The sequence below is a fragment of the Pistacia vera genome, unplaced genomic scaffold, assembly GCF_008641045.1.
Source record: "Pistacia vera cultivar Batoury unplaced genomic scaffold, PisVer_v2 Contig430, whole genome shotgun sequence".
NCBI classification, from domain to species: domain Eukaryota; kingdom Viridiplantae; phylum Streptophyta; class Magnoliopsida; order Sapindales; family Anacardiaceae; genus Pistacia; species Pistacia vera.
In genome coordinates, this window is record NW_022196258.1 from 778,079 (window position 1) to 799,592 (window position 21,514).

Consider the following 21,514-nt stretch of genomic DNA (forward strand, 5'->3'; position numbering starts at 1 on the left):
TTCCCTGAAGAATGGTGAGGGCAATGACATGACCAGTTGAGTATAGCAGGTGACACCGTCCCATGAGCAGCAATCAGTATCCTCTTTCCAAGACATTGCTTTGGATAAGAAGGACATCTTCCATAACAATATGGCGGGTTTCATTTTGGAGAAAGTATTTTTTTGCATAAAGTCAGTCAAAATGAAAGAGGATCATCATGAAAGAATATTGTTGCTTAAAGTGGCGCAGCGCGAACTTTGGTCATGAGAACAGAGTGTTGCAGAGAGCAGCTAATAAGCCCGTCTGAGGAACCTCATCTTTCCTTATGAGATCACAACTTTACCGCCGTGAGTCATCCTGGCCGTACAATTGTGCAGCCATAGAATTCTAAATGTTTAACCACCATTCATTTCACACAACTATTCAAGAAAATGAACACAATTACCGAGTCAACAGCCTCATTCTCGCTATTTCGTATACCCTTCAACAATTATTTAGTCCTCCTTTCAATCTTAATTTTTTTTAATTTTTTGCTTTTGTGTTTTCACTGTTGAGGGCAAAATCTAAGAACTCTTTGTCACCGTAGACTTATTGTTTCGAGATATCATTTTTTAAATTTCATAGAGGAAATGAAAAGTGAATTCATGTTACTAGATGGAGGATATATGATTCAGAATATAACGTTGTTTTATATTCTTAGTTTTTATTTTTATTTAGACCAAGTCCAGTGTAATTCTACCGTGTTCATTTTTTATTATGGTCGTGTTCTTAGGTATAATGCAATGAGGAACAAAAGTTTGTTCCTATAACTTGCTTTTCTCTCAAGCACGTGAACTTGCATTAGAATGTGCTTGGTCGATTTTAGGCGAATTCCACTGAATCTTGTCTCATTTCGGTGGAATACTATACATAATCTCTTGTCTCAATGCACTAGTGAGAACTCTCCATCAAAGTCTTGGCATGCACTAGCTAATGGATGATACAGTTTTGCAAAAAGGTTCCTCCATTGGTTTCTTTTTTTCTGGATTTATGATTGCTACAAATTCTCTATCTGTAGCTGTCAATTTGTGAATTAGACAAGAAGTTGAAATCAATGTATTGTAGTCTCTCTAGTATATAATTTAAATTGGGAGCCACCAATCTGTGCACTATGCTTTATGCATTCCCCTTTCTGCAGATTGGAGATGCTTTGAATGCAAATTTCTCCTCATGTGAAACTTAGAAAAACACACTTACAATAGGACTAGTAAATGTAGTAGAAGGTGCATTTTGTTGAGCTTACCATCAACTTGAAGTACTTCGCAATCCAAATAATAACAAACAATTGTTCTTTCCAACACACTTGAAGCATTTTTTATTAATAACAAACTATTGAAAGATAATAGACCATGTTGATTCAATCGGTTATGTTCCTTGCTTTTGTCAAGTACTAGCTGTGAAAAGAAAGAGAATATTGAAAAATTAATGGTGGGTTTATATTCAGATTTGAGGAGCATAAAAATAATGCTGTAAAAATCGACACTCAGCTTGTTAAGAGCAGCGCTTGAAGTCACTAATTTCATCTTCTGGATGGGTTTCTTCACTCTTGTTTTGATCTGAGCCTCACTCTTTCAACCATCAATACAAACCATAAAGGTTTTCCTGTTGTGAATACAATATATCTCATAGACAAGCCATTATCAATCCAGATCTATATACCCTTCAAAACGATTTTCCAATTGAACCAGCTCGAATCATTGTCTCCTTCATGGTAGATGGATGGTATTGGTGATGGTGGTTCATCATCCACATCTCTTGATAACAGAATCCACAAAACCCAAAGTTTCCAATGTAGGAATCATTTTGAAATGTATTCAATTGATTTCCTTGAGTTATAAAACCTACGAGTCGGTTGTATGAAAGGTTCAATACAAAAGAAATGACAGACTTGTCAATTGATTAGGATCTCTAACAAAGTATTGAAAGAGAGGTCTAATGATTCAAATCGTATCAAATTTTCCAAATTGTGGAATATGACCCGTGAGGTTATCATGAGAAAAGTTAGGACTTGGAGGGAATTAAGCTTTCCAATTACTTTTGGAATGTCCCCTTGAAATTGGTTGTTTGACAATCTATCATTTTGAAAATGTTTATAATTCTTCTATTTCTCTATCAACACCGTTTACGTCAATATAATTGAATAATATTGAGCTACCTAACAAAACCTTCATCCCCAAAGTCACTTGTCCCATATAAATCCGAATAATCTTCATGATTATCCCACACATCATATTAAATTTCTCAAAATACCCTTTGGCAAGAACCAATGAATTGATTGTGAGAGAGGTCAAGTATTGCAGATTAGGAAACAATACTTTTGTCTTGGGATTTCCAATGGGACCTAAAATCTATTAATCTCAATATTAGAACTTGTAATTCGGGAAGGGTCGCTAACCAATAGGAAAGTATCTTCAATCATATTGTTCCCAACATCTAGAAGTTTCAAACGACTACAATTAACCAAAGTAGGTGGAATGAACCCTCTAATTTGTTGCCATGGAAATTATTTTTTAGATTCAGAATGAAAGTGTACATAAAAACTTACGACAGTTCCCTAGACATGAGGAATTGTTCAACTCAAGCTATTGTTAGACAAGTCATAATTATAATAAAGCTCATGTTGCAAATGTATGAAGGGATCTCTCCGGTCAATCTATTATGGAAAGTAATAAGTTTCCATAAGAGTGCATCTAGCATAGTAAGTGGGCCTTGGAGCAAGTTGGAACAAGGTCAAGAACATTCATATTCATCACTGAAATTTTTCCAGAAGGGACAAAACTTGTCAAAAAATTGTAAGATATTCAAATGTACAAATTGGGAATTCCAATAGTCGTTGAGAAATCTGGCCAGGAATTCTATTGTTTGAAAGGTCTAGATACCTCAATTTTTTGAATTTCTAGGAAAATTGGGAATTCGGCTATGTTACAAGAAGAGAAATCAAACATCTCAAAATTGGGCAAGGTAAAGTTGGGTTTGTGAGTAACTAATGACAACAAGGGTTATGGAAAGGTTAATGTAACCGATATTCTTGAGGTTGGACAACATGTCTGACTTCACAAGCCACTCAAATTGTTAGATGAAAGGTCAAGTGTTAAAGGTTTTAAAGATCAAACATGGAATTTGGAATTTGACCATGAATCTTGTTACCATAAATAAATTTCTTCCAATGAACCTACAACCTGATGGAACTCATCAACAGTACCTGTGATTGTTTGTTGTTACCAAGGTCTAATGACTCCGAAGGTGATAGAGGAAATAACCAAGATGGTACTCTGCCATTTATAAAGTTTCAAGCATGTAGAGAAGAGTAAGGAGTGAAAGACCACATACTTGACAAGGAATATGGCCTTCAGTTGATTGCTGGAGAATTCTAAAAAGAAATTTTATGAGGTTGAATGCTGAAGATGGCGAAAATTACAGAAACAATTGCCTTTGTCCAAATAATGAGTTCTTAATGGAGAAAAAATTGGTATATATGGAAATAAATGAGTCCCATCATCACTCCTAACACCACTTCACTTCCATATCCTATGACTAAACCTTTCCATCCAAATCCATTTAAGGACTCTGCATCATCGTCCACTATTGATGATGGTGGTTTGCAGTGTCCTATCACGTAAAGCCACATTTATTTGACAAAGGAAATTTACACAAACCACATTTACTTGAAGAATGTTTAATCTTGTCAACTGCTATGAATTTTCCTAACCATTTGAAGTAACGAATTCAAAGCCAGAATGATGTAAAATAATGACACAGTTAGAAACAAGCCTTGGTCATCCATTAGTGAGAATTACTCCATTAACTTACTCTTGGTCATGCACTTGCTAATGGAGAACACAGTAGTTATGCATAACAATTCGCCAATTACATTTTTTTTTTTTTTTTTTTTTTTCTTTCTGAATTTAAAGATTCCTTTACAATTTGTCTTTTAACACAAACATTTGTCATTCAACTATTCTCCTTCTCTTCCTGCTGTCAAATTTGTGAATCAGAGAAGAAGCTGGAAATAACTGCATGGCTTAAAGTAACATTGTTGGTTGTAGTCTCTAGTAAACCCTCAACACCAAACATAAAGGAGAGAAAAAGAGGAAATAAAAAAATAAAAATGCTCTCCCTAAGAATGAACACTGCAAAACCATCTTTCGTATGAAGAGATTTGTTGAACCTAAGACACAGAATAAAATCAAAGGGTGCAGGAACCAAGGCAGCCCAAATCTAATAAGACTAATACAGACAAAAGAGCATTTGTATTCCTATTAGCAGGGTTATAAAATCATATATATAAATTCATACTTCAATGCCTAACAACAAACAATCATCATATTTGATATTTCTCATACACAAATTGAATGTCCCATTCACAGACCCATACACTTTGCTGCACTCGAGCGATGAAAAGAACAAGAATTCCCAGAGTAGAGGTTTCTTATATTATCAATTAAAAATAAACAGAAAAAGAGGAAGATTCAATAAAGAGCCAACTACTTAATAACTAAATAATCATTTGATAAAGTACATTACAATTGAAACTGATGAGTAATTAGGCTACTGACTGCTCATCAAGACCAAGTAACTATAGCTGCATTCTTCTAACACAAAAAGGGAACTAAGGGTTTCCTGTTGAGAAGAATAGCTTTAAATATTCTAGAAAATGTAATTGACAACTTTCTTTTATCTTGTGGTGGTCAACCAACGCTATCTTTCTAAAAACTGAGAAGTATGTTATAAGAGCTGAGAATGATGAAGTTATATATCTGATAACACAAATGGTGTTATGTTTTGAAGATGGCAAATTAAATTTCTCATTTCATGATTCATGACTTAATATTGTTATAATAAAGCAGTTATAATCTGGCTATATTATTAACACAAGTTATCTGCACTGAAGAAACAGAGCAGGGCTGAAGAGCCGAGGCCCCATAAATTACTATTCTGAATAATATTCACAACTTACAACATTTGTTAAACTGAAATTCAACAAAATAGGATATTAAAGCCTATTATAGCTGCTAATTCTAACTCCAATAATTTCAGAAATCCTATGATAGACCATGTAAAGACTCCAAGATGTTGATATCCCAACTTATTCAAAGATTCTACAGATTGATTTCTACGCACCTCTTTCCAAACTCTTCAATACCATGGAATCAAATCCTTAAAAGTCTGCAAATGGAAATAAAAGAGTGATTTTTCAATAAGTAGCCATGATCTCAATCTAGCTGAATTAAATTACAAAACTAGCTTGTACAACGCATATATCATCAATACGATAAAAAAAAGTTTGCATTTGATAATAAAATGCTATAAAAACTAGCTTGTAAATTTTTAAAATACGAAAATGGATCAAAACAACTACAAATACATTAAATAAAATATTATAAATGAATATTTAAGATTTAATAATGTTATATTTGTAAAATTTTATGATCGTTTAAATTGGCCTCTCCTAAACATATTCCTGGCTACGTCTATGATCGAAAGTAGGCCAGATGGAGAAGTAAGAATGTATAAGTCTAGAAATGATCCTTGAGAACTAGGACACAATGATTCAGAAACTAAGCTATTCCTAGAAAATATAATAAACTTGTAACCACAACTAATGTATAGCTTCCACAGAGTAAATGTAGCTCAAAAGGATCGAGACCATACCTCGTTTTTAAATTAGATACTTTTCCCTCAATTCCTGGTGGTCAGATCCAGATCATCATGTTCTTCTTTTCTTCCTGTTTTTCTTTAAGGATCACTTTCGTACTCTCACCGTTCCTTGGGTGTATCCAAGGCCTCTCATATAAACCTGATACCATCTCATACTGATGACCCTATAAAAAATAGGAAAGGAAAGGTAACTAGATATGCAAAATTAAGCAATCATGGACACTTAAAAACACATTAACAAGTCTAACTTCTCCAGTCGAAGCAATGTTGGAGCCCTAATATGCACGACAAAGACTGTCGCAATACAGCCTTTACCAATTGACGGCAATGCATAACTGAGCTATTAAAGTCCCAGATCAGTCTACAAATCATGGTAAAAAATATCAAGTTATTCTGTGCTTAGTCAAATTCTTTTCAGTCATTGAAATATTACTAAACTATCATATAATGACACTTCTGCCTTCACCAGAACTGGTCCCCCCAATAGGGATAAAGGTGTGTTCTCAATAAAGTTCTATCCATCAACAAGTTTTCTACAGTTAAGGGGAATTGAGGATACTTCACAATTATAAATGTTACAGGGTAATCCTGCCACGGAAGTAGTTCGCATGCTAGACTAATCAATATGCATTTTAACATAAACATCACAGTGGCATTAACACAGCATCAACACAGCATACTAGAAGAACATCAAACCTCTGGCATTTTGATATTTAAGTCTTCAGAGAGCTGATCAATACATGTATTAGCATCCACATCATATATCCCTCTGCTTGCATCACATGTAGCCAGTTTTCTTCTGGATCTCCTCCTGTTATTGAGTGATAAAGGGCAGACAATCCAAATAAATCAATAAGTGATGAAACATACTGACAACCTGTACTATGTTATCATTTAGCAATGCTATTACAAGACAAAATTAATGTGAGATTTACTTTGAATCATTTCGTCAAAGATTTCACCAACAATTTCCTCAATCACATCTTCCGGTCACTATTGTTTCATCCAGTAAAATAAAAATGACTATTAGGCCATCAAAACTGAAGGTCAAAGGTACTTATTGAGTTACCCAAGCAACCCTTCTAAGATCAAATGTTTAACGAAAAACTAGTTCAACTTAGTTTGGTTCAGACATGAGTGTGTATATACCCCCACAGTTCCACCATACTCTTTTAGAACAACAACCATGTTAACCTTCCTAATGCAGAACTCTCCGAGAAGATTCCAAACTGACATTGAATCTGCAAACCAATAACAAACCCTATTTAATCAGGCAGATAATATAAACAACAGATTCACGAAAAATAAATAATACAATAATTTCATTATAAAATACAGCATCAACTTGAAATTGGCTATAGGATTACCCGGGACGAAGTATGCAGGTTTGTGGCCATGTCTCCCACTGTAGTACTTTCTAGGAGATCCCCCTTAAAATAGAAAGATCATAATCCTGCCACTATGAGACTGTCGCATAAATCAATAAAAAACCTGGTATTAACCTCAAGAGGGAGGAAGAGGAATAGAAATCCCCTGACCTTCTGAACATTATCCAACAGATACATTGCATAAGCAATGCCCACTATATTGTCACACACATTGCTCAAACACAGGCACCCTAAACACACATTTCTCAACTTATTAGCTTTTTGAATATGCACTCGCTGAAGCAAAAGTACCAAGAATTAATTTGCCTTGAATATTGATGATTTACCCACAACTGTGGAAATCAACAAGAGATGGTACAATTTGTACATCGTAAGCCTGTTTTAATAAAATTCCCCTTTTGTTAGTTATCGAAAATGTGAAATAATCAAAATGGCCCATATCATTGCAACCATCACATTTAACTAGTCGCAATCTATTCTGCCAAGAAATTGGCAATGAGGCAATAGGATGAAGATAAAATTCATTGTGAAACTTCTGGTTATGTGTAAATGCGTTACAGATTTCTTTGACTACTAGCATTCGAAACTAAAGACATAGACATATTAATTACAGATAACGATATGTCTTCATTAATAAGAATATTTGCCTAATATACAGGACATTGTGGCATGCCTGTCAATACTTAAGTGGCAACATTCAAACAAAATCCTAAATCCGTTAAAATAACATAATACAGTCAAATGAAATTCCTTTTGCAATTATTAGATGACTGAATAAAACATCAGGATGAACACTTATTTTCACTACATTATAGCAACCACTTGAACCTCTGCTTTGTTATAGTGACCTACTGCCCCATTCAACCCTAACTTCCTTCTCTACATAGCCTAAACATGATATGAATAGCTTCATACAATAACTTCATAAATAGCAATTTATTATCATAACCATGTGCCGTGTTCTTTTGCTAGACAGAAATACTTTCTTGAATACAACTGAAAACCTTTTGGAAATAGCCAACAAATGAAGTATGATGTGTATACAAATAGCAATGACTATCTTTTACCAAAAAAAATAAAAAATCATGATCAAACATACCTTCTTCCTTTCAAACCAAGAGCTTTTAGCATTCCCATTGATAGATATGTAACAACCTTCCCACAGGTAAAGTATCATGGAAAACCATGCCAGTGGCCTGACCTAAAACATTGCAAAGTCAAATAGAGATGGCAATCATCACTTACACCAAAAGTACCATACATTTTTCAGTTAACATCTTTTATGCTGAAACAAGGTAATGTGGTTTGAATTCAAAGAGCTTGTGCTTATTTTATTAGTCCATATATTCTCATTCGCTATCCCTCAACTTTAGCGAACTAAAACCAAAAAAAAGAAAAGCATTCACAACACCACAACTGAACACGGTCTAATATCATGCCCAACATAATAATCGGACTTTATAAGTGCATAATGTGCAATAAAAGGTTACAGACTCCATAAACCACTAACATCAAAATGACACCAAACTAAGCTAATACACTTCCAAGACCAGAATTGACAAACGCTTAAATGCATAGTTTGTGACAATACAATTACACACTAAACAAAAACAGACTAGCTCAAGAATTTTATACCTTTCAAGGCCAAAGCGTTGTGACAGACGTCTCAGCCATTGACAGAACGCAGACAAACCCAAAGCGCAGCAAAACCAAACCTTGCTCTTTAATACTCTCAAAACCTGAGAAACTTTAATCCAGCATTCTTCAACAACATATGCCCCGCCCCAATATCTCCATACCCTGCATTTACTGCACTCTCCCACGGCAAAACTCTCATGCAACCAAACACCAAACCCCACAAGCAAGCGCCCCTAAACGTGACACTTTGGATAGCGATGAATTCTGGGTGAAATGTTGACAAAAATTTCGAACATCGATTTTGCTGGAGGAAAAACGAGTTTTTTATTGTTGAAACGAACGTGGGTCGATTGAAAACGAAGATTCAAGAGCAAAATCCATGAAATATGAACAAAATGAATAAAAATTGAAACTTTGGCAAATCCCAGCAAAATAACTAGAGAAAAAAAAAAAAAAAAACCCAGAATTAAAAGGAATTCGGTCAAAATATGAGAAATGAAGAGATTGAGATACGTACAAGAATTTATGGGTTTCGGGATTGAGTTTATTAGTGAAAGTGAAAAATGGAGAAGGGATATAAGGGAATATAGGGTTTTTCAGAGGGTAAAAGAGAGGAGAATTTTGGGATATAGTTGAAATGGAAGATTGACGAAGTGAAAGTGGAGACTGGAAGTCTTCTACTCTTCCATTTTCAATGGCAAGCGGGACTGTGGGAGTCATAAATTACTAGGATTGCCCTGACTGTAAGTTCCGAAATTACAACTATATCCTTACATTTTTTAGATACAGTAATAAAAAACTCCCATGAATATCAAGATTAATAAACACAATAAGGAAAATATTTTGTGGATTGGAGGCTCCTTGATTAATTTAATGATTTGTGCATTTTTTAACAAATATAACACATAGGACTAAACAGATTTGAGATCAATATGTAAAGAACAAAGTTTCTTCAATATAACTCATTGACTAAAACTCCCATAATACCATGATTATAAAAACAATAATGAGTAACAGACTGGAGATAAATATATGTAAAAGCTGCCATAAGTTCTCCTCATGCAAAGCTTGGAAATAAATACTTACAATAGGACTAGTAATGTAGCAGAAAGTGCATTTTGTTGATTACCATCAACTTGAAGCACTTCACAACACAAAAATAATAAACATTTATTCTTTCCAGCAAGACTTGAAGCACTTCATTTATGCTTTTTGGAAAATGCGCTTTACCATGAAAACTTGTAAATAACAGAGTGCTGAAAGATATATATAGACCATGTTGATTCAATCATTATACTTTTTGCTGTTGTCAAGTACCTAACTCTGAAAAGAAAGACAAGATTGAAAAATTAATGGTGGAGTTTATATTCAGATTCTCATAAAAGAATACAATATAGTTGTAAAAACGAACCACTGACCTTGTTAAGAGCAACGCTTGAGTCATTATTTCTTCTTCTTGGATGGTTCTCTTCACTCTTGCTATGATTCTGAGCCTCACTCTTTCACAATTAATACAAACCATAAAGGTTTTCCTATTGTGAACCAATGTATCCCATAGACAAGCCTATTACCAATCCAGATCCGTACCCCTCAAAACGATTTTCAATCAAACCAGCTCAAATTATCGACTTCTTCATGTAGGACGGTATTGGTGATGATGGTACATCATTGCCACATTTCTTTGACAATGGGGATCCACACAACCCCAAGTTTCCTTTGTAGGAGTCATTTTGAAATGTATTGAGTTGATTTCCTTGAGGTATAGATCCCACAAGCTGGTTGTATGAAAATTCAACACAGAAAGAAATGTCAAACTTGCCAATTGATTAGGAATCTCTCCAACAAGCTTGTTGAAGGAGAGGTCTAATGATTCAAGACTTGTCAAATTTCCCAATAATGGTGGAATATGACCTCTAAGGTTATATGAGAAAGTTGAGGATTTGGAGGAAATTAAGCTTTCCGATTACTGTTGGTATTTGCCCTTGAAATTGGTTGCTTGACAAATCCACCATTACGAAAATGGTTAGAATCTTGTCTATTTTTCTATCAACCGCCTTTTACCGTCAAACTGGAATAGTATCGAACATAGATCGGCATTTTCCAATACTGTGAAACATATCCCTCTATACCTTTGCTCATATATTCCAATACACCTTTATGATTCTTACCACCCATCATATTAAATTTCTCAAAGTATCTTGTTGGCAAAATACCTGTGAATTGATTGTGGAGAGGTCAAGTATTCGCAACTTAGGAAATGCTAATCTTGTCTTGGGTTCGCCAATGAAACCATGAAATCTATTAGATCTCAGTATCAAAACTTGCAATTCCGGAAGGTTTGCTAACCATAAGGAAAAGTATCGTTGATCATGTTGTTTCCAACATTTAGAAGTTCCAAGCGACTACAATTAACCAAGTATGTGGTAATGACCCTTCCACTTATTGCCAGAAGGTCAAGGTATTGATGAAGTTATTAGCTAATGATTGCGGGATGGTTCCACTCAAGCTATTGAAGACAGATCAAGATATTGAATAAGCTCAAGTTGCAAATGAATGGAGATCTCTCCAATCAACATATTGTCAGAAACTAATAAGGCAACCATCTTAGGTGCATCTAGATCACAAGTGGCCTTGGAGCAAGTTGGATAGGTCAAGAACAGCTAGATTCATCACGGAAACTTTTCAAAAGGGACAAAACTTGTCAAAACATTGTGAGAGAGATTCAAATAGTGTAAATTTTGAAACAATTCCAATTGTTGTTGAGAAATCTGGCCGGAATTCTGTTGTCTGAAAGGTCTATAATACTTAAGTCTTCTGAGGTTCTTAAGAAGATAGGGAATTCAGTTATGCTGCAAGAAGAGAACTGAACACCAAAAGGTATGCAAGTAATGTTGGCCTTTTTGGAGGTAACTAAAGATAGTAGTGTTGTGGGAAAGGTCAATTGTTACTATATTTTTGAGCTTGGACACGTTTCTGGTTTCACAATGCCACTCAAATTGTTGAAAGAAAGGTCAAGGTCTGTAAGGTTTAAAAGTTCAAACATGGAATTCAGAATTGAACCTTGAATTTGGTTATTCAGTAAAGAAACAAATGTCACAGAACCAGGCTGATGGAACTCCTCAATCGGACCTGTGAGTTTGTTATTGCTAAGGTCCAATGATGCCGAAGATGGTAGAGTAAACAACCAAGATGGAACTCTTCCATCGAGAAAATTATCACATAGGTCGAGAGAAAGCAGATTTGAAAGACCACTTACTTGATATGGAATAAGACCTTCAAATTGGTTTTCGGAAAAGTCTAAAGCTGAAAGCTGTGGGAGGTTGAATGCTGAAGATGGCAACTGACCACTAAAATTGTTGAATGAATGATCTAGATCGGTTAATTTGCTAAGGTTGTCAAAAATATCTGGAATCTGTTTTGATTGTTGTAACTGAGATCTAAACTTCTAAGCTGATTGAGTTTAGATAATGACATTACAACTTCGCCTGTAAAATAATTGCCTGCCAAATCCAAAGAAGTGATATTCGTGCAATTCCGAAGTGATGTTGGAATTGAACTTGTGAAATATGTCATAGAGAGATCCAACACATTCAAGTATCTAAGATTGCCAATTTTGTCAGGCAATTTTCCAGAGAAACTTGTGAAAGAGAGATCCAATACATTCAAGCATCTAAGATCACTGACTGCGTCAGGTAATTGTCCTGAGAAATTTGTCAAAGAGAGATCCAAGAATCTAAGGGAACTGCTCCAGTTAGAGTTTGGTAAATTACCTCTAAGCTGTATATTTGTGGTCAAACTCAACTTCTGGAGGAACGGAAGGCGGAAAACATCATTTGGAAACCTGCCTTGCAGACCAGTATCTCCAACTGAAAGAGATATCAGAGTAGAAGACAAGTTCAGCGAGGAGCCAGGTGCAACTGAAGACAAATCCACCTCATCGAGATGAAGATATCTTAATTTTGTAAGATTCTGTGAGTGCTTATTAAAAACATGTTGGCTCAATTTAGGTAATCTAAGGGAATAAGTAACACCAGAGAGGTCAAGCGAAACAAGTTTAGATAGGTGAAAAATTTCAGTTGGAATTACGCCATAGAAACTGGAGAAAGAAAGATTAAGATGCGTTAATTTCATGAATTGACCAAACTTGGATGAGATTGTTGATTCACTGAAATCATTTCAAGCGAGCTTGAGCTTCTGGAGATTGTGAAGGAAGAAGAGACTACTATTGTCATTGACAATGCCATGGATCCAACTATAAGAAAGGTCAAGGCCAATCATATGAGCTGTGTAGCTATCACAAGTGACCCCATCCCATAAGCAGCAATCACTTCCCTCTTTCCAAGAATCTGTCTTAGGATAATGATATTCTTCGCAAGGATAGTAAGAAGAACTATCAATTTTTAAGGTGCTCTTGAAATGGAGTAAGGCAGAGCCTTGTTCAGGGGAGCAAAGTTTGATTGAACGAGAAGAAGAGTTATAAGGAGATGAGGAAATGGCTTGAAAATTCAAGTCCAACAGGAAGAGGCAGGGGAGTTGATAGTGCCATGATAGCCTCCACATGTTTTTCACAGGAAACGGAAGAAATTGCATAAAATTGTTGAGAGAGATGAGAAGTGAAGATGAAATGTCTATGTATGTATAGATAAATAAAAAGAGAAAGTGAGCCAATTTCCAAGTTAGAATCCATTCGAACAAATTTTCTATACAAATATCATGCACTGAGGTCTACTCCATCAAGTCTTTGGTCAAGCACTAACGAGGGACTACTGGATTTAGTCTTGGTCATCCAGGGGCTCTTTTCCTACTTTCTAATAAAAAAATAACACAAATGTCTAAAATAGTCACAAACCCGAAATCCCAATACACCCAATGGTCTCTCACACTTTAAAATACTCTCTAAAATTAGTATTCTCGAATGGTTTGAGAGACAGGTGAGTCACTTGTGTTTCTCTTGCAAGTGGCGCTCATAGTCATAGTGTTTTGGAGGCCATTGCATGTCAGAAATTGAGGGACGAAATTAAATCTGGGATTAAGACCTTGCAGCCAACAGTTTTGCTTGAGAATGTTGATATTGTTTCAGAAGCATGAAGAACAAATTGTTCTTCCAATTCGGTGGCATTAAATGTCATCAAAGAAGTTCAACTTTAAGCATTTAAAATGTGAAGAATGTGCAGACAAATTGCATGGCATTTATGAGCCATGAGTTAAAGTGAACATAATCTTGCACTATTTAAACGCTACTTAAGCCACCATTTCTATATCCCAACTTCTGTAAATAAACTTTGTGTCCTCTATCCTGATACTTTTAGCTGCGGAGCCGGATGAAAAGGGTAAAGAAAAGCAGTTAGTATGAAGGTCCTTGTAGTCAACGAATATGAATTTACTAGTTAATAGATTTTTAGACATATAAATATCATTAACTCCCACTAATGAGATCTAATGAGGTACACAGTCAAAGTTAACAGGAAAGTGGAAGACACCTAATTAGGAGCACCACTTGCGGCATACTTATTTCTTCTCTGCATCCTCCGTTCTATATTCTCATTTACATTCGTTTGTGGTTTTCTTGCGCATATTAATACAATAAATATATCCCATAGCTTGTCAAAAAATGTAAAGGAGTGATTTATGAGTATTTTTATCAAGAAATGGATATCACTGCTATTGCAAAGAGGTGATTTATGAGTATTCAAGATTCAATCATAAGAAACAGAACACTGCAATAGGACTAGGAAATTCAGCAAGGCCATTTTATGGAGCAAAAATTTACTACCTTGTCATCTACTTGAACAGACCCAAAAATAACAAACAAAAATTTATAATAGTGATTTTATTTTTCACGATTCATTTATATACTTATAAAAAAACAAAGCACTTACAATAATAACCAGTAACTCCAACTGAAGCACATTATGTAAAGCTAAAAAAATTGGCTTACTCTTTGACTCTGCTCATGATTCTGAACCTTACACTTTCAACCATCGGTCCATAGTGGTTTTTCCGTTGCGAATGCAATATATCCCGTAGACAAGCCTATTACCAATCCACATCCGTAACCCATCAAAGTGATACTCCAATCGAGCTAGCTTGAAGCATTGTCTTCTTCGTGGAATATTGATGTTATTGGCTTTGGTGGTACATCATTAGCAAATTTGTTTGACAATGGCGATCCAGACAACCCCATGTTTCCCATCATGTTTAAGACAAACATCCATATGTCTTCCAGTCTTAGGGACTACTCTGTTAGTGAAAAATCAGTTTGTCCTTGACTGTAGCGGACCAAAACCATAGAGACGAAAATGTGTTAAACTCACAAAAACTAAGACTTACAGAAGTCAGAGAATAAGATAGACTGGCCATGGAACTAGGTACTATGACAGACATGTCCACATAATAAAGAAGAAGTTATGTTAGGTAAGTCAAATTTTGAACTAGCCCTTCCCAGACAAGTTTTTTCAATTTTCATGGGAAAAATTTGTTCAAATAATTAATCAGATACTGAGAGGTCAAGAGAAACCGTGTCAGACAAGTGGGATATCTCATATAGAACTAGAACAGTGAAGTTTGAGTTAGAGAAACTACGTAATTGACTGAAATCAAAAGAAATTTGAGAGAGTTTGAAATCATTGAGAGCAAGTTTTAGCTTTTGCAGGTGACGAAGGAGAAAGAGACTACTGTTCGAAGGAATGTTTCCCTGAAGAATGGTTGAGGGCAATGACATGACCAGTTGAAGTATAGCAGGTGACACCGTCCCATGAGCAGCAATCAGTATCCTCTTTCCAAGACATTGCTTTTGGATAAGAAGGACATCTTCCATAACAATATGGTCGGGTTTCATTTTCAGAGATAGAATTTTTTTGCATAAAGTCACAGTCAAAATAGAAAGAGGGATCTTCAATGAAAGAATATTGTTGCTTAAAGTGGAGCAGTGCAGAACTCTGGTCATGAGAAGAGAGTGTTGCAGAATTTTGAAAATATTAAAACAAAATAATTGTAGACAAAGAAGCTGATAAGCACGTCTAAGGAACCTCATCTTTCCTTATGAGATCACAACTTTACCGCCGTGAGTCATCCTGGCCGTACAATTGTGCAGCCATAGAATTCTAAATGTTTAACCACCATTCATTTCACACAACTATTCAAGAAAATGAACACAATTACCGAGTCAACAGCCTCATTCTTCGCTATTTCTGTATACCCTTCAACAATTATTTAGTCCTCCTTTCATATCTTAATTTTTTTTAATTTTTTGCTTTTGTGTTTTCACTGTTGAGGGGAAAATTTAAGAACTCTTTGTCACCATAGACTTATTGTTTCGAGATATCATTTTTTAAATTTCATTAGATGAAATGAAAAGTGGAATTCATGTTACTAGATGGAGGATATATTTGATTCAGAATATAACGTTGTTTTATATTCTTAGTTTTTAATTTTTATTTAGACCAAGTCCAGTGTAATTCTACCGTGTTCATTTTTTATTATGGTCATGTGTTCTTAGGTATAATGCAATGAGGAACAAAAAGTTTGTTCCTATAACTTGCTTTTCTCTCAAGCACTGTGAAACTTGCATTAGAATGTTGCATTTGGTCGAATTTAGGCGAATTCCACTGAATCTTGTCTCATTTCGGTGGAGATAACTATACATAATCTCTTGTCTCACTAGTGGTCAATGCACTAGTGAGAACTACTCCATCAAAGTCTTGGTGATGCACTAGCTAATGGATGATACAGTTTTGCAAAAAGGTTCTTCCATTAGTTTCTTTTTTTCTGGATTTATGATTGCTGTACAAAGTTCTATCTGTAGCTGTCAAATTTGTGAATTAGACAAGAAGTTGGAAATCAATGTATTGTAGTCTCTCTAGTATATAATTTAAATTGGGAGGCACCAAATCTGTGCACTATGCTTTATGCATTCCCCTTTCTGCAGATTGGAGATGCTTATGAATGCAAAAGTTCTCCTCATGTGAAAGCTTAGAAATAAAACACTTACAATAGGACTAGTAAATGTAGTAGAAAGTGCATTTTGTTGAGCTTACCATCAACTTGAAGTACTTCGCAATCCAAATAATAACAAACAAATTGTTCTTTCCAACAACACTTGAAGCATTTTTTATTTAATAACAAACTATTGAAAGATAATAGATATACCATGTTGATTCAATCGGTTATGTTCCTTGCTTTGTCAAGTACCTAGCTGTGAAAAGAAAGCGAATGTTGAAAAATTAATGGTGGAGTTTATATTCAGATTCTTGAAGGAGCATAAAATAAATGCTGTAAAAATCGAAGCACTCAGCTTGTTAAGAGCAGCGCTTGAAGTCACTAATTTCATCTTCTTGGATGGGTTCTCTTCACTCTTGTTATGATTCTGAGCCTCACTCTTTCAACCATCAATACAAACCATAAAGGTTTTCCTGTTGTGAATACAATATATCTCATAGACAAGCCTATTATCAATCCAGATCTATATACCCTTCAAAACGATTTTCCAATTGAACCAGCTCGAATCATTGTCTCCTTCATGGTAGATGGATGGTATTGGTGATGGTGGTTCATCATCAACACATCTCTTTGATAACAGGAATCCACAAAACCCAAAGTTTCCAATGTAGGAATCATTTTGAAATGTATTCAATTGATTTCCTTGAGTTATAAAACCTACGAGTCAGTTGTATGAAAGGTTCAATACAAAAAGAAATGACAGACTTGTCAATTGATTAGGAATCTCTAACAAAGGTATTGAAAGAGAGGTCTAATGATTCAAATCGTATCAAATTTTCCAATATTGGTGGAATATGACCCGTGAGGTTATCATGAGAAAAGTTGAGGACTTGGAGGGAATTAAGCTTTCCAATTACTTTTGGAATGTCCCCTTGAAATTGGTTGTTTGACAATTCTATCATTTTGAAAATGTTTATAATTCTATCTATTTCTCTATCAACACCTTTTACTGTCAATATAATTGAATAATATTGAGCATACCTAACAAAACCCTCATCCCCATAAGTCACTTGTCCCATATAATCCGAATAATCTTCATGATTATCCCCACACATCATATTAAATTTCTCAAAATACCCATTTGGCAAGAAACCAATGAATTGATTGTGAGAGAGGTCAAGTATTAGCAGATTAGGAAACAATACTTTTGTCTTGGGATTTCCAATGGGACCATAAAATCTATTAGATCTCAATATTAGAACTTGTAATTCGGGAAGGGTCGCTAACCAATGAGGAAAAGTATCTTCAATCATATTGTTCCCAACATCTAGAAGTTTCAAACGACTACAATTAACCAAAGTAGGTGGCAATGAACCCTCTAATTTGTTGCCATGGAAATTATTTTTTAGATTCAAGAATGAAAGTGTACATAAAAACTTACGACAGTTCCCTAGACATGAGGAATTGTTCAACTCAAGCTATTGTTAGACAAGTCAATAATTATAATAAAGCTCATGTTGCAAATGTATGAAGGGATCTCTCCGGTCAATCTATTATTGGAAAGTAATAAGATTTCCATAAGAGGTGCATCTAGCATAGTAAGTGGGCCTTGGAGCAAGTTGGAACAAAGGTCAAGAACATTCATATTCATCACTGAAATTTTTCCAGAAGGGACAAAACTTGTCAAAAAATTGTAAGATAGATTCAAATGGTACAAATTGGGGAATTCCAATAGTCGTTGAGAAATCTGGCCAGGAATTCTATTGTTTGAAAGGTCTAGATACCTCAAATTTTCTTGAATTTCTAGGAAAATTGGGAATTCGGCTATGTTACAAGAAGAGAAATCAAACATCTCAAAATTGGGCAAGGTAAAGTTGGGTTTGTGAGTAACTAATGACAACAAGGGGTTATGGGAAAGGTTAATGTAACCGATATTCTTGAGGTTGGACAACATGTCTGACTTCACAATGCCACTCAAATTGTTAGATGAAAGGTCAAGTGTTAAAAGGTTTTAAAGATCAAACATGGAATTTGGAATTTGACCATGAATCTTGTTACCATAAATAAATTTCTTCCAATGAACCTACAACCTGATGGAACTCATCAACAGTACCTGTGAGTTTGTTGTTACCAAGGTCTAATGACTCCGAAGGTGATAGAGGAAATAACCAAGATGGTACTCTGCCATTTATAAAGTTATCAAGCATGTAGAGAAGAGTAAGGAGTGAAAGACCACATACTTGACAAGGAATATGGCCTTCAAGTTGATTGCTGGAGAATTCTAAAAAAGAAATTTTATGAGGTTGAATGCTGAAGATGGCGAAAATTACAGAAACAATTGCCTTTGTCCAAATAATGAGTTCTTAAATGGAGAAAAAAATTGGTATATATGGAAATTAAATGAGTCCCATCATCACTCCTAACACCACTTCACTTCCATATCCTATGACTAAACCTTTCCATCCAAATCCATTTAAGGACTCTGCATCATCGTCCACTATTGATGATGGTGGTTTGCAGTGTCCTATCACGTAAAGCCACATTTATTTGACAAAGGAAATTTACACAAAGCCACATTTACTTGGAAGAATGTTTAATCTTGTCAACTGCTATGAATTTTCCTAACCAGTTGAAGTAACGAATTCAAAGCCAGAATGATGTAAAATAATGACACAGTTAGAAAATCAAGCCTTGGTCATCCAGTAGTGAGAATTACTCCATTAAATTACTCTTGGTCATGCACTTGCTAATGGAGAACACAGTAGTTATGCATAACAATTCCTCAATTACTTTTTTTTCCTGAATTTAAAGATTCCTTTACAATTTGTCTTTTAACACAAACATTTGTTATTCAACTATTCTCCTTTCTCTCCCTGGCTGTCAAATTTGTGAATCAGAGAAGAAGCTGGAAATCACTGTATGGCTTAAAGTAACATTGTTGGTTGTAGTCTCTAGTAAACCCTCAACACCAAACATAAAGGAGAGAAAAAGAGGAAATAAAAAAATAAAAAATGCTCTCCCTAAGAATGAACACTGCAAAACCATCTTTCGTATGAAGAGATTCGTTGAACCTAAGAACAAGTGTAATTTCAGAATAAAATCAAAGGGTGCAGGGAACCAAAGCAGCCCAAATCTAACAGAGACTAATAATAGACAAAAGAGCATTTGTATTCCTATTAGCAGGGTTATAAAATCATATATATAAACATTCATACTTCAATGCCTAACAACAAACAAAATCATCATATTTGATATTTCTCAATAACACAAATTGAATGTCCCATTCACAGACCCATACATCATTTGCTGCACTCGAGCGATGAATAAGAACAAAGAATTCCCAGAGTAGAGGTTTCTTATATTATCGAAGATTAAAAATAAAAACAGAAAAGAGGAAGATTCAATAAAGAGCCAATCTACTTAATAACATAAATAATCATTTGATAAAGTACATTACAATTGAAACTGATGAGTAATTAGGCTACTGACTGCTCATCAAGACCAAGTAACTATAGCTGCATTCTTCTAACACAAAAAGGGAACTAAGGGTTTCCTGTTGAGAAGAATAGCTTTTAATATTCTAGAAAATGTAATTGACAACTTTCTTTTATCTTGTGGTGGTCAACCAACGCTATCTTTCTAATAAAACTGAGAAGTATGTTATAAGAGCTGATGAATGATGAAGTTATATATCTGATAAACAAATGGTGTTATGTTTTGAAGATGGCAAATTAAATTACTCATGCCATGATTCATGACTTAATATTGTTATAATAAAGCAGTTAATAATCTGGCTATATTATTAAACACAAGTTATCTGCACTGAAGAAACAGAGCAGGGCTGAAGAGCCAGAGGCCCCATAAATTACTATTCTGAATAAATATCACAACTTACAACATTTGTTAAACTGAAATTCAACAAAATAGGATATTAAAGCCTACATTATAGCTGCTAATTCTAACTCCAATAATATTCAGAAATCCTATGATAAGACCATGTAAAGACTCCAAGATGTTGAATATCCCAACTTATTCAAAAGATTCTACAGATTGATTTCTACTGCACGCTCTTTCCCAAACTCTTCAATACCATGGAATCAAATCCTTAAAAGTCTGCAAAATGGAAATAAAAGGAGTGAGTTTTCAATAGAGTAGCCATGATCTCAAATCTAGCTGAATTAAATTACAAAACTAGCTTGTACAACGCATATATCATCACGCAGCCAACAACAAACCTTGTTCTTAAACACTCTCAAAACCTGAGAAACTTTAGGCCAAGCACTCTTCAACAACATATGCTCTGTCCAATAACTCCATACCCTGCATTTACTGCACTCTCAAGCAAAAACTCTCTGCAACCAAACACCACAAACCCCACAAGCAAGCGCCCCTAAAACGACTCCCTCCTTATCAAAATCTTAATTTTCTCTACATTTGAATCCAAAACTTCATTTTTTTCACGACCCAGTTTGCATGACTTTGTTTTTGGTTTCACGTGGGTTCTAGTGTCGAAAATTTTGTTTTTGGGCAATCTAGAAATGTGAAACTTTGGATAGTGATGAATCTGGGTGAAATCTTGACAGGAGATTTAGAAAATCGATTTTGGGAGAAAAAGAGTTTTTTATTGTTGGAACGAACGTGGGTCGATTGAAAACGAGATTCAAGAGCAAAATCCATGAAATATGAACAAAAACGAATAAAAATTGAAACTTTGATAAATCCAGCAAAATAATTAAGGAAAAAGAAACCCAGAATTAAAAGTCAAGAATTAATGGGAAATTCGGTCAAAATTGAGAAATGAAAAGATTGAGATATGTACAAGAATTTATGGGTTTGGCCCTTTTGGATGAGTTATTAGTGAAGTGAAAATGAA

The 21,514-nt window shown here is 34.9% G+C and overlaps 1 protein-coding gene and 1 long non-coding RNA gene across 2 annotated transcripts; both read right to left on the reverse strand.

Moving 5' to 3' along the window:
- Nucleotides 1–6,848: 6,848 nt before the first annotated feature.
- On the reverse strand, nt 6,849–7,295 carry LOC116143525. The gene is made up of 3 exons (XR_004130132.1): nt 7,216–7,295; nt 7,045–7,130; nt 6,849–6,918 (listed from the first exon to the last, which is right to left on the reverse strand). It is a non-coding gene; the product is annotated as an uncharacterized LOC116143525 (long non-coding RNA).
- A 4,355-nt stretch (nt 7,296–11,650) lies between these two features.
- On the reverse strand, nt 11,651–12,834 carry LOC116143456 (receptor-like protein 9DC3). Its single transcript, XM_031428920.1, has 2 exons — nt 12,204–12,834; nt 11,651–12,030 (listed from the first exon to the last, which is right to left on the reverse strand). Exons 1-2 carry the CDS (start codon nt 12,832–12,834, stop codon nt 11,651–11,653), a joined length of 1,011 nt encoding a protein of 336 aa, XP_031284780.1.
- Nucleotides 12,835–21,514: the final 8,680 nt, after the last annotated feature.

Excerpts from the sequence above, each read along its gene's own strand:
- LOC116143456 (XM_031428920.1), bottom strand. The coding sequence starts at position 12,834 with ATGAAATTAACGCATCTTAATCTTTCTTTCTCCAGTTTCTATGGCGTA. Across the intron at positions 12,031-12,203 it reads CACTTCTTTGGATTTGGCAG|CATTCAACCTCCCACAGCTT; the intron begins GCAATTATTTTA and ends TGCCATCTTCAG.